Here is a 12128-nt window from a genome sequence, read left to right as displayed (position 1 = left end):
CTCCCAACATCTGTTAGTTTCTCTTTTGTGGAATAATATGTTGGGGGACCTAGAAATTCCTAGAGAAGTGTTCTCTCAGGTTCTAAAAAGCAATTTTGTTTTTTATTTATATTTATAATCAGAATATTTTTTTCACTTTTGTGGGGAGGGGGAAGGTTGCCCTTAACCCCTGTGAATGTGGGAGAGTTTACTTTATTCTATTATTTTTCCATTATTATGTTATAAGGGTCAAGAGAGAACACTATTGACCTGTTACCAAGTTCTTGGATTACTGTTTGTCTGAACCTCAACTCTTTGATTCAAATACACTATGTGACCCTTCAAAATATGTTAAAAACATCACTGTGTCAGGATTTTGTGCTTTGGTGTTTTTCCTTTCTTCTGTTATGTAACTATGTATGTTTGTATTTTTAGAGAATGGCAGATTTTAACTATAATTATATTTAGACAGTATTACAAACCTGAAGTAACAGGTATAAGGGGCTTGGTGATGATGTATGATGGGATTTGTGGTGTTTGTACAAGGAAAAATGATTGTGTTGTTGGGTAATGAACAAAAGTGTGGTGGAGGGCACTGGTACTGACATTCACCAAGGTTAGTCTCATGAGAAACTTGAAAAAAAGATGTGTCAAGTGGGGCAGGAGGAAAACAAGAGTAAAAGCAGGAATGTTTCAGTTTATGAAGAATAAAGAAAAGGCTTGTGAACCTATGGGATGTGCATTGTTTACGATATACTTATAACTGGAGATTACGGTAGTACACTTGTCCATCCATATTCGCTAGGGCTAGGGGCACAAGACCCCAGTGAATATGAAAAACCCGCAAATAACAAAAACACCATGTTTTTACCTGAGAGGATACCGCTCTAGGAATCTCTAGGTCCTCCAGTGCAACTCTCTGGTCAACATCCGAAAGACACTGACCATAGAACTGCACTGGATGAACTACAAATGCCTAGTAGAGTATTTTCTCTATGAATCTCTAGGTCTTTCAGTGCAACTTTTAGTTAAAGTTGACCATAGAGTTGCACTGGAGGACCTAGAGATTCCTAGAGAGAGCATATTAATCAAATCCTTGAATAATCAAAGCCGCAAATATGGAGGGAACAGTGTATGTTACTGTATGTCTACAATAATCAAGCTATTAACTCCTTTTTGCTGTTAACATACAGACAATTGGTTTACTGAACCGAAGGGAGTGGGCAGATCATGACAGACTGGTTCTACAACTGGTACCTCTAAAACTCAAAAGACTACTTCCCCATTCCCTGTGACCATTTAAACCATTTACAAGTGTTAACTCCACCATAACACTGGATGCCTACTTTGTCTCAGAAGGAATCCTTAATCAATCCAATGTTTTATTCAGAAAATATGCACTTAAAAAGAAATAGGCTTCTTCTCAGGAGATTCATTCTGTCACATTTCTCATCTATCAGAATTAGCACACAAAATGCTACCCTGGAAAATGGGAAGTTACCAGTGGATGGATCCACAAAGTTCTAGGACACTTAATCACTTTAACAAACAAGACTTTACCGTAGCCTCAGGCCATTCATTTTTGCAAAGAGTAATCGCAGTACATTCTCCTTCTGCTCCCAGGTCAATTCAGAAATGTCCACCTTCCCCTTCTGAATATTTGTCCTACATGGGGGGAAACATAGTTTACCAACATAAATCTGCAATTATCTGAAGATATAGAAATAACCTTCAGTAAATTTAGAGAACACTGGCTTTTCAAGTTTCATTAGCTTATAAGCACCTGTAGTAACAAGAGACTCTTATTATTTAATAAAAAAAGGACTACAATGCATTATACTGTATAAAGAGAATATGATTATTCATCTGGAATTGTGTTTAGGTTTGGTTATCCCATTAGTGTGAAGGGCACAGGTTCAGGTATGAGAGTATTTAAGATACTTTAAAAATATGTATGTAGAGAAGACAGAAAAGATTTGATCCCATTTCCTCATTTAATTCCCTAATTTATAGCCTGTCTTCTTCCCAATCTGGGATTTAAGACTATTCCATGAGGGCTGTCAGTATAGAGGACTGTACATAAGATAAAATCAACACCTCAGACTATAAGCAAGATTTCTCCCATTATACTGATGGCCCTTCTGTATCCACAGATCCTTTATCCATGGATTCAAACCTCCACAGCTTGAATATATATATATATATATATATATATCCAAAAAAGCAAACCTTGAGCAAACCTTGATTTTGCTATTTTACATACAGGACAACATTTTACTGTGCCGCTGTTTTTCATAGGATTTGGGCATCCACAGATTTTTGTATCCATGGAAGAGGGACCTTGGAACCAAACACCAGCAGATACAAAGGGCCCACTCTAAATGTGAACCTAAGTATTATTTTTAATCTAACTAGAGAAGAGCCATCTAACAATTTAAATTGATCTATGAATTGGTTCTCTTTTCAAAGTTCAACAGCATTATATTTTTAATGGGTTTTTCGGGCTATGTGGCCATGTTCGAGAAGAGTTTCTTCCTGACGTCTCGCCAGCATCTGTGGCTGGCATCTTCAGAGAAAGATGCTGGCGAAACGTCAGGAAGAAACTCTTCATGAACATGGTCACATAGCCCAAAAAACCCACAAAAAACTATGGATGCCAGCCATGAAAGCCTTCAACTTCACATTCAACAGCATTAATTAACAGGATGCTAGCCATAGCCTCTTTGCTAACAGTTTAAGATACTTCATAAATCTTAATTGATACAGGATACCTAGTCCACAGTTACACTCTCTTCTTACTATGCAGTAATATTTACTTCTTGAAGCATCCATATTTATACATAATTTTTTAGGAAGTCAATTCAAAGGTCAGAGACAAAAAGCCAACCGCAAGCATTTTTCATCTGGCCTGCAGCTCAGCCCTTAATTGTGAGGATACATATGCACACTATTCAAGAATATTAACCACTTTCTCTTCACATAAGTCACAAACCAAGCATTATGAGCATCAAGAGAGACTTTCGCAAAACCCTCTTTATTATGTATCTCAAAGACTGAGGACCAGTCAATGTCATTATATCCCTTGGAGAAGGATAAAAGTCCATACACTTTGTAAGGGAACAATTTTGTGACTAGAATCCACATTACTGGCCCTTTGGTCTATGTTAAGGGGCCATTCAGACGACGTTTTAACCTGGATCAGAAATCAATTCTTGCATGTGAAGTTCATATTGGCCCTGAATCTCTCACAATCCATTCCGAGGCATGCACAAGCGTTTCGTGGCAAATGCCTCTTAGCGCGGGTCATTTGCAATCAGGGCAAAAGGCATCTCTTTTGAAAAAACCTGGGTTCCGCGAATATGAACTTGCCCCCGATCATGATCAGGGCCAGTTCAGGGGAGGGATTTAGGTCAGAGGGAGGACAGTGACCAGGGCATTCCCTCCCTTCATCGGGGTGAAGGAGGAGGAGGAGGAAGGAGCCGGAGGAAGGATGCAAAGAGAGGAATGGGTGACAGGAGGCAAAGGGTGACAGCATATAAAAAGGGGGAATTGGGGTGACTGAAGGGGGCTGCAGAGGGCAGTCAGAGGGAGGGCAGAGGGGGAAACTGGAGAAAGTGACAGAGGAGGAGGAGGATGAAGGAGCCAGGGGGAAAAGGGAACCATGGAGGGCATTCTATAACAGAGCAGGAGGAGGCAAAGGAAGAGGCAGGAGGAAGGGTCCATTCAGGGCAGGTCAGAGGGAGGCCACAGGACGGAGCTCGCACCGGGCAGCTTTCCCTTTTTTTAATTTTTAAAAATTATTTTGACAAAAAATGTGCATGTTTTTTACAATAGATATATAGACAGAAGGTAAGCAGGACGAAGGGTAAATTCAGGGCAGGTCAGAGGGACAGAGCAAGCCTCCCTCTCACACCAGGGAGCTTTCCCTTTTTTAAAAAAAAAAAATATTTTTGGCAGTCTATGCGCATGGTTTTTGCTTCAGGTAGATATATATTAGATAGAATGTGACTAGCTGCTTGTTCACTTTCCCTTTCATTTCCTCGCTTCCAGCAAAGGGGAAATGCTGCAAAGAGCACTGCTTTTTTCCTTTGCGAATGAATGCTACAATGCAAATGTTACAACGTTTCTCTTTCCAATTTGGCAAATTGATACACAGAATGCTTTTGTTACTGTCTCTAAGGAATTCAGGGGTAGCCTAGGGAAAGCAAAGAATGCATGGCATCACATCCTTTTCTGGCATTCCGAGGTGAGGAAATTATTATTATTATTATTATTATTATTATTATTATTATTATTATATGTGTATGAGGCATTCTGCGGTGGCAAGGAGGGAGGATGCAGGATGTAGAGATGGCATTAGCTTGCATTTTGGGGTTGAAAACGGGGCCAAGGGAAGATCATAACCTGCACTGACCCAAATTCCCACAACACACACACACACCGGAGGTTTTTAAATTTGACAAAATATGCGCATACTATACTGGCAGCTGGTTCTTTAAAAAAAAACGAGGGGGGAAGCACACTTCCGATGGGCCAATGAGTGCTGGAAACGTCACCTATGACGATCGCGGAACTAAATTTGATTGACAGCCATGCGCCTTCATTTTAAACTCGATTTCTCCAAGAGGGCATTTAGGGTTAAAATACCCTGATTGGTAGTCAGCACTTGCTTCCGGAGGGATCCAGGGAGAGGGAAACCAAAGCTTCCCAGTTCCCTCCAGCGCAAAAGTGCCAGTGTTGAAAATAAGGTGCTGACCACAGCCATAGCTGTCTCTGTGCATTATGTAGAATACTCTTGTTCAGTCATTGATTTTAGTAAAGAATGCCACAATTCCTCTGTCTCATGGATATTTATGTTCCTGAAATGTAAAAAGGAATCAATGTGTTGGAATACAACACCTTGAATCACTGTTCTCCTTTCTATAATTCTGTATCCAATATACTTCCTCTATGCCTTTCCATGCAAGATAATGCAGGGCTTAAACTAGGACCCAGTTACTTGGTAAACAGCGAAGACACACAGAGCCACTCTCAGTGGTCAAATAAGCACAAGGCAGTATTTTTCGAGGGGGAACCAATGAAGGAATTTGTTGTGGTATTTTTCTTAAAGTCATTTCTAGCTTACAACAACCCTACGGTGAACTGGGTCCTCTTGGAAAAAAATTTTCAGAGGGGTTGCCTTTCCCTTCTTCTCTGAGGCTGAGAGAGTGTGACTAGCCCAAGGTCACTCAGTGGGTTTCCATGGCTGAGCAGGTAGGTATTCAAGTTTAACACTCAGACCACTATACCACACTGGCTCGCCAATGAAGGAATGCCAGATCCAGAAGATGTGGCCCAGAATGTCTTGTCAAATAAGTGAAGATGCTGAGATGCAACTCTTGGTACATAAGTTATAATCATGCCCCAGTAGCCTCTTTGGCATTGCAACAAAACCTGGATCATTGTCACATGAGGTAGAAAATTTTAGGCCAGAGTTGGCTTCGTGTAACACCAGTTTTTGTTTTTTACAACTTTCTTAATAGCTGTAGTGTTGCATGCATACAAACAAACCTGGGACAAAAGACTAAACCACATCAAACTGGGAAAAGTAAAAAGCCTTAAGAGCTTTATCCTCAAGGTACAGTCCTAATCTCCAATTCTGTCAATACATGATTTTGTAGAGCAATAATTTGAAATGTAAAGTAACTATATTGCTGAAAGCTGGTGTAAGTTGTCACTCAGCCTCCGAGAGCAGATACTTCTAAAAGACTGCAGTAGTAAGTCGCAACAAATCAGTATCTCTCTCTTAAATGAGAACACAATCAATAAATCATTAACTTTAGGGTGCCTCAATGCTTGCTTCTTCTTTTTTTAGCCAGATGGAGTTATATTACTGGGCAACACCATCAGTAAATATTTTCCTCCTCCTATGTTTATATTTACAGTGACCTTTTATGGAATTCCTAATTTCTTTATACTAGGATTTACATTGTGTTTTAAAACAACAAATTAATTACTATCCCAACAGCCATTTACTCAGATATGTGAAGAAAAGAAAGTATGTTTTTACAGTTATGCTGTCAATGCAGCAAAACATAACAGTGCAATCACATCAGCAACCTGTGTTAGAAGTGGACGTAATGCAGCATTCATTAATTTTGCTGGATGAAAAGTGCTACTACAGCAGTATAGATACGAATGTGTTAAATACTTACATAAAATATGGTGAAACTGTAGTGGCAACATATGACAATATTTTAAAAAGCAACATTTCTTTTTTTTCTCTTACAGCCCAGGCGTATCCTGATTGCTCTGAATATGGAACCTGCACTATTTAAGCACATTCATCTACCATAACTCAACCCTGCAAGGTATTTTAACCATTGTTGGTTGGCTAGCAGTCATGAAAATAGGAAAAGTGCAAGCCTCTAATTTGTTGGTGCCCACAATGGGTAATACTGAACAAAAGTTGTCTGCCTTTTGCTGGGACCAAGCTTGTCTTCTGAGAATGGACAACTATCCATGTAAAATGCTGTTTCTTCCAGTTCCAGTAAATACTGTCACTGTTTGAAACACACTCTGCATTTTTAATTATTTTAAAACTATAGAGAATTATAGTTCAACTTTAGAACAAAAAATACTACATTTTACTTTTTAATGCTACTGCCCAAAAGGAAGTTCCCTTTCTCCATACCAATGGCTTTCAACCTTTGACCTTTTGTAAGTTCTGGGCTTGAACACACACAATCCATTAGCCATGCTGATAGCTGCTGGAAACTGGTTGAGAACAATTGCTCTGCACTGGAGTTCACAAACTTACACATACTTAAACACTGCAGATTGAAAGAACAGGTGAACCTCCTTCATATTCAATAACAACCTTGTTCAGGCATTATTTACCCAGTTTGAATTAGCATGTGAAGAGGGGAGAACTGGCTGCCTTGGTCATTACTTTCCTCATGGGTAAAGCAACACATCTAAAGAGGAAATGCTTCTGGTCAAGCAAAGAGACTCCAAACAGACAAGGACTGAGAAAATCCAGGGTTCTTACTTATGTGGAGATTCTCCACATGAATATGAATGTATCCTCTTCAAAAGTTGCTTTCCACTTTAGGAAGGCAATGATGGAGGTGTAAGGTATAGACATTCTCTGTGTGCTGTTGGAAACTGGAAAAATAATGCATTGATAGGGCTAATGTTTCCTATAAATTCTGCCTTTTCAGCAGTAGACAAGTCTCACTACACTTGTGCTGCCAGTACAGCAATGAATCATTCCTTCCCCTACCCCAAGACATTCCAAACTAATATACATAATTTCATAGTGATTTTCAGTTTCTGTGTCTGAGTCAAGGTAACTAAAAAATAAAACACCTGTAATTCAATCACATATACCATTTCTCTGCTTCCAGAAGGTCCATTTGCACACTATTTGTGCTGTGCTCATTCTCATTAAAGGTCCTGATTTTGGGATATTCCTCTTTCCCTGCAAACGCTGCCCTCATTCTTCTCTGATATGCAGCTTGAGCCACTTGCTTATAACACTTCCTGCTGGTTATGATCTCCTGTTTCACTTGTTCCAGAGCATCTAAGAAGAATTTCTCCACCTCAGTCCTTTCATCCAAGATGTTCCTAGCCAATTTCTTCACTCTACTCATCTCTCTATTTTTCTTTTCCAGCAGCTGTTGAAGCTTGTCAATTTCTACCTGACCTGCTTGGTTCTGTACCAAAGCTTTTTGCTGTGTAATCTGAACTTCTGTTTTAAATTCTCTGGCCATGTGATTAACAGCAGTTTCCAGTTTTTTCACCCTGTTTTCCAGTTCCAGGATTTGTGTCTTCTGTTTAGTAATTTGCGTGATTTTTTCCCGAACTAAGATATCATTGATTTCCTTAAAAACAAAACAAAGAAGTTACTTGATAGACATTCTGTTTATCCAACAACAAGGCTGTCAATCAGTGACAATTATTTAAAAGTTTATAAATAAGACTCCAAGAAGAATAGATTTCTTTTGCTATACAGATAAAAGCTCCCTTATCCAAAACTCCAAAAATGCTCCAAATTCTGAAACTTTTGGAACTACAATACAAGTAGCATAGTGTGTACATTTGACAGGCTATAGATAGACATGAATGGACTGCTGCTGCTGCTGCTGCCTCCGCCGCCACTGGCACCTTAAAAACAGATGTGGGTGGCTGGAGGTCTCTCCAGAGATTGCTTATATGGTAATCAGGTTCCTTATATAAAATAAAATGGTGTAGTATTTGTGGGCTGCAGAGTGACACAAGAGACAGAATACTGCAGAGATACACAGCTGGAAAGAAACATGAGATTTCAAAAACCTGCTTTTTAAAAAATGCATTAAAAATAGGTGGTGACAGTAGCAAGGGAAGGTAGTGGGAGGCAGGCTGGGAGGAGTAAGCAGCACCAGATGGGTAGGAGATAGGACCTGATAGGACACATTGATGGGCGGCCCAAAATCCAAGTTGCTTTCTCTAGCCACATCTCTCTGCAGCCTGCAAAAACAACACTTTTTATTTTATATAAGGTACCTGGTTTTGCAATATTTGCTAGCTGCCTGCTTCTGCCTTGCAAATGAACAACCAGGAATACCTTTGCCTGCACCTCAAAGGCAGAAGTGGATGGCTGGAAAGCTTCCTGGAGATCTCCTGTACAATAACCAGGTTCCTTATACAAAATAAAACGATGCAGTATTTGTGGACACTAGGCCTGGTTACAGAGACAGCTTTGGTCACCATGGTATATTACCTACACAGAGAACTGGACAGAGGCAGTGTGTCTCTGTTGGTTCTGCTGGACCACTTGGCAGCTTGACCACAGTATCTTTCTGAGCCATCTTTCTGGGAGGGGACTTAAGGGCACTCTTATGCATTGATTCCAGTCTTTCTTAGAGGGACAAATTCATGTGATGGTGGTGCCGGGGGACTCCTGTTTGATACCCTGGCTTCTGGGTCTGTGGTGTTCCCCACGCTGTTTTAACATCTACATGAAGCCGCTGGGAGGGGTCATCCAGAGTTTTGGGGTTCGGTATCACCAGAAAGCTGATAATACACAACTGCTATCTCTTTCCCATGCTGTTTCCATTGTATGTTGTCAGTAATGGACTGGATGTAAGCAAACAAAGTGAAACTTAATCCAGGCAACACAGAGGTGCTCCTTGTCAGTTGTAAGGCAGATCAGGGAACAGGGACTCTACCTGTGCTGAATGGGGTTACGCTCTCCCTGAAATCTCAGGCCCACAGCTTGGGAGTGGTTCTCAGACTGCTCAACTCTGAGCTTGGATGCTCAGGTTTTGGCTGTGGCCAGGAGTGCATTTGCATAGTAAAAACTATTCCACCAGTATTGATTACACCCCATTTGGACTACTGTAATGCACTCTGTGTGGAGCTGCCTTTGGAAACTATTGAGAATGCTGAAGCCAGAATGCTGATCAGGGCCACTTATAGGGAGTATATATCGTTAAAACAGCTTCACTGGCTACTGGTTCATTTCTGGGCACAATTCAAATTGCTAGTCACGATGATCCACAAAGCACTATAGTCATGACCCATAAAGCTTAGATTCAGACTATTTGAAAGACGGTATATCCGCATATGAAACAGCACAGTGTATTGGATTGAGTGTTGGATCCTGGAGATCAAACCCTACTCAATCATAGCAATAGTAATAGCAACAGCAAGTACATTTCTATACTGCTTATGTGTGCACTTAAGCACTCCCAGCGGTTTACAAAGTGTAAGCTAATTACTCCCAACAATCTGGGTACTCGTTTTAGTGAACTCAGAAAGATGCAAGCCTGAGTCGAGCTTGAGGCCTTTTGCTGGTTTTGAACTCGCAACCTTATGGTTTGTGAGTGACTGGCTGCAGTACAGGCATTTAACCACTGCGCCACCAGGGCTCTTGAATCATAGGCCCGTTCTAGACGGGCCTTTGCACTGCCCTCGTCACGTGCTAGGGGTTGGCCGAGGACCTAGCGTCCATACCGGCCTCACCCCAGCACGTGACGAGGGCGTAAAAATGGTGGTGCCCTATACACACGGGCGCTGCCATTTTTACATGCTGGACGCTTAAGTGTCTGCACGTCGCCCTTGCCTTGCGACATCACGAGTGCGCCATTTGCGCACTCGTGCATCGCAAGTGTGGTGCGAAAAGAAGCCGCTTTTTGCAGCTTCTTTTTCCACCACCAGGAAGCCTCCCCGTTTGGAGGCTGAGGCTTTCTGGCAGCGGAAATGGAGGCGGCGGCAGAGCGCCCTTCTTGGGCGCTTTGTAACGCGCCATAGAAATCCAGTTGGTCACCTTGGGGAAGTCATACTCTCTCAGACCCAGAGGAAAGTAATGGCAAACTTCCACTGAAAAATCTTCCCAAGAAAACCCCATGGTACAATCACCATAGATTGAAAACAATCTCCCCATATGAATGCACAAGAACCCTAAGATATTCAGAGAAAGACTTTCTCTCAGTCCCGCCACCATCATAGGCTTATTTGATGAGGGCACAAGAGAGAGTCTTCTCGATGGTTGTTTCGATCCTTTGCAACTCTTTCCTGCATAAAATGGAGCTGCCCCCATCCCTGCTCTCCTTTCCAAGCAGGTTTTTAATATAATAATTGTGCCCAGGAATGCTTCTTACTGGATTGTTTGCTTTGATATATTTTCAGTGGTTTTACATTTTAACTTAGTATTTTTAAGAATTCTACATTTTTGATTTGTTATATTAATGTGTTTTAATTGTGTTTTAAAATTGTACTGTTTTATTGTTGTTGGTGCTGCTTTAAGAATCTTTTAACCCTTGGGTCCAATTTTAGAGAAAGGAAGCATATAAATTGAATGAATGAATGAATGAATAAATAAATAAATAAATAAATAAATAAATAAATAAATAAATAAATAATAGGAGGCAACTGAAACAGTAAGTATTCAAGCCAATTCAAGTCAGGGCTGGAAAAAAGTCAGGATACAAATAAAATCTTACAACAACAATGATAATATAGTAATAATCTTTTCAACCTATATTTCCTACAATATTTATGGGTCTCAGGAGTTTATCACACAGGGGAAAATCAGGGGTTTAAGCAGGCATTTTTGTGGGCAGTCGCACAATCACTACAAAGATTTTCATACACATTGCAATTAGAGAGGACTTATCTCAGGAAGAACCAGGAATGCTCCAGCAACAAATCATTCATGGGATTTTCCCATGAATGATTTGTGGCTGGATCATTCCTGGCTCTGCCAGGATAAGTCCTCTCTAATTGTGACATTGCGTGAAAATCTTCACCGCGATTGCGCGACAGTCCCAGGAAAATTCCTGTTTAAATTCCCGATTTTCCCCATGTGATAAACTCCATAGCCTAATTTTTGTGCTATTGTAGATCTAATCTCTCTCTGATAAGACAGACAGGGTCAAGTAGACCAGCAGCCTGCAGCGGCCACTGGCCACTCCAGCATGTTGCTCCCTGTTCAGCGTGGGACCACAACAGTCAGACACTGCAGTCCTGAGGGCAGCTGCTGCTGCAGTCCTGAACGAGCCGCCAGCAAGGAGCATTTTTTTTGTGCTCCTTTTGTAAGCAGCCCCAGGCTACCTTAGGGGCACCTTCACCCTGATCCAGGGGCATGCATAATCTGTACACCATGCCCCCAGATTGGCCTGAAGCCAGTGTTTTTGGCCTATGTTTTTCAGGCCATAGTGTATGCATGTCAGACTCTCAAAATAATGAACAAGAAAATGTAGAACAAGGTCTTCAGTAAATAATTATGTGATGCTCTTCCCAGACGAAAGATTTTGACTTACAGAATAGACTAAGAGCCTTAGTTTTCCCAAACACCTTTACATGTGAATGATTTAACGTCTCTGTATAGAGAGGACAAATCCTAACAGACTTGTATAAATAAGATCTCAAAATCTATGGAAAAATTACAAAGGAAGGTAGTAATAACACAAACCTTCTCCTGCAAAAGAAAAGCATTGTCCTCCTCTAATTTTTGCTTGATTTTCTGTAATTCTTCTGTTTCCTTCATGTGGTATCCAAGGGCCTCATGAAGACGAACATTCTCAGTAAAAACTGCTTTTCCAGCATTGTCCAACTGCCTGAATAAGGGCAAAGATAGTTTAACAGTTGATACCACCAACTTCCTATATTAATGGTTCATACAT

At 40.8% G+C, this 12128-nt stretch overlaps 1 protein-coding gene across 4 annotated transcripts in view; it reads right to left on the bottom strand.

Moving 5' to 3' along the window:
* Window positions 1-12128, bottom strand: part of BBOF1 (basal body orientation factor 1) — a 30829-nt gene that overhangs the window by 7662 nt on the left and 11039 nt on the right. For 3 of the 4 annotated variants that reach the window (XM_089522180.1, XM_089522183.1, XM_089522182.1), the window contains exons 7-9: window positions 11918-12062; window positions 7351-7844; window positions 1540-1644 (exon numbers count right to left, since the gene is read on the bottom strand). In XM_089522180.1, coding sequence (XP_089378306.1) covers window positions 1540-1644; window positions 7351-7844; window positions 11918-12062 — 744 coding nt within the window. Of the gene's footprint in view, window positions 1-1539; window positions 1645-7329; window positions 7845-11917; window positions 12063-12128 lie in introns of those variants that run through there. The other variant, XM_089522184.1, reaches the window with a different exon arrangement.

Source organism: Sceloporus occidentalis, unplaced genomic scaffold (assembly GCF_023333645.1).
Source record: "Sceloporus occidentalis isolate IW3139 unplaced genomic scaffold, rSceOcc1.0.p SCAF_4, whole genome shotgun sequence".
In the NCBI taxonomy this organism is placed as follows: Eukaryota; Metazoa; Chordata; class Lepidosauria; order Squamata; family Phrynosomatidae; genus Sceloporus; species Sceloporus occidentalis.
This window is presented reverse-complemented; position numbering and strand designations above follow the sequence as displayed.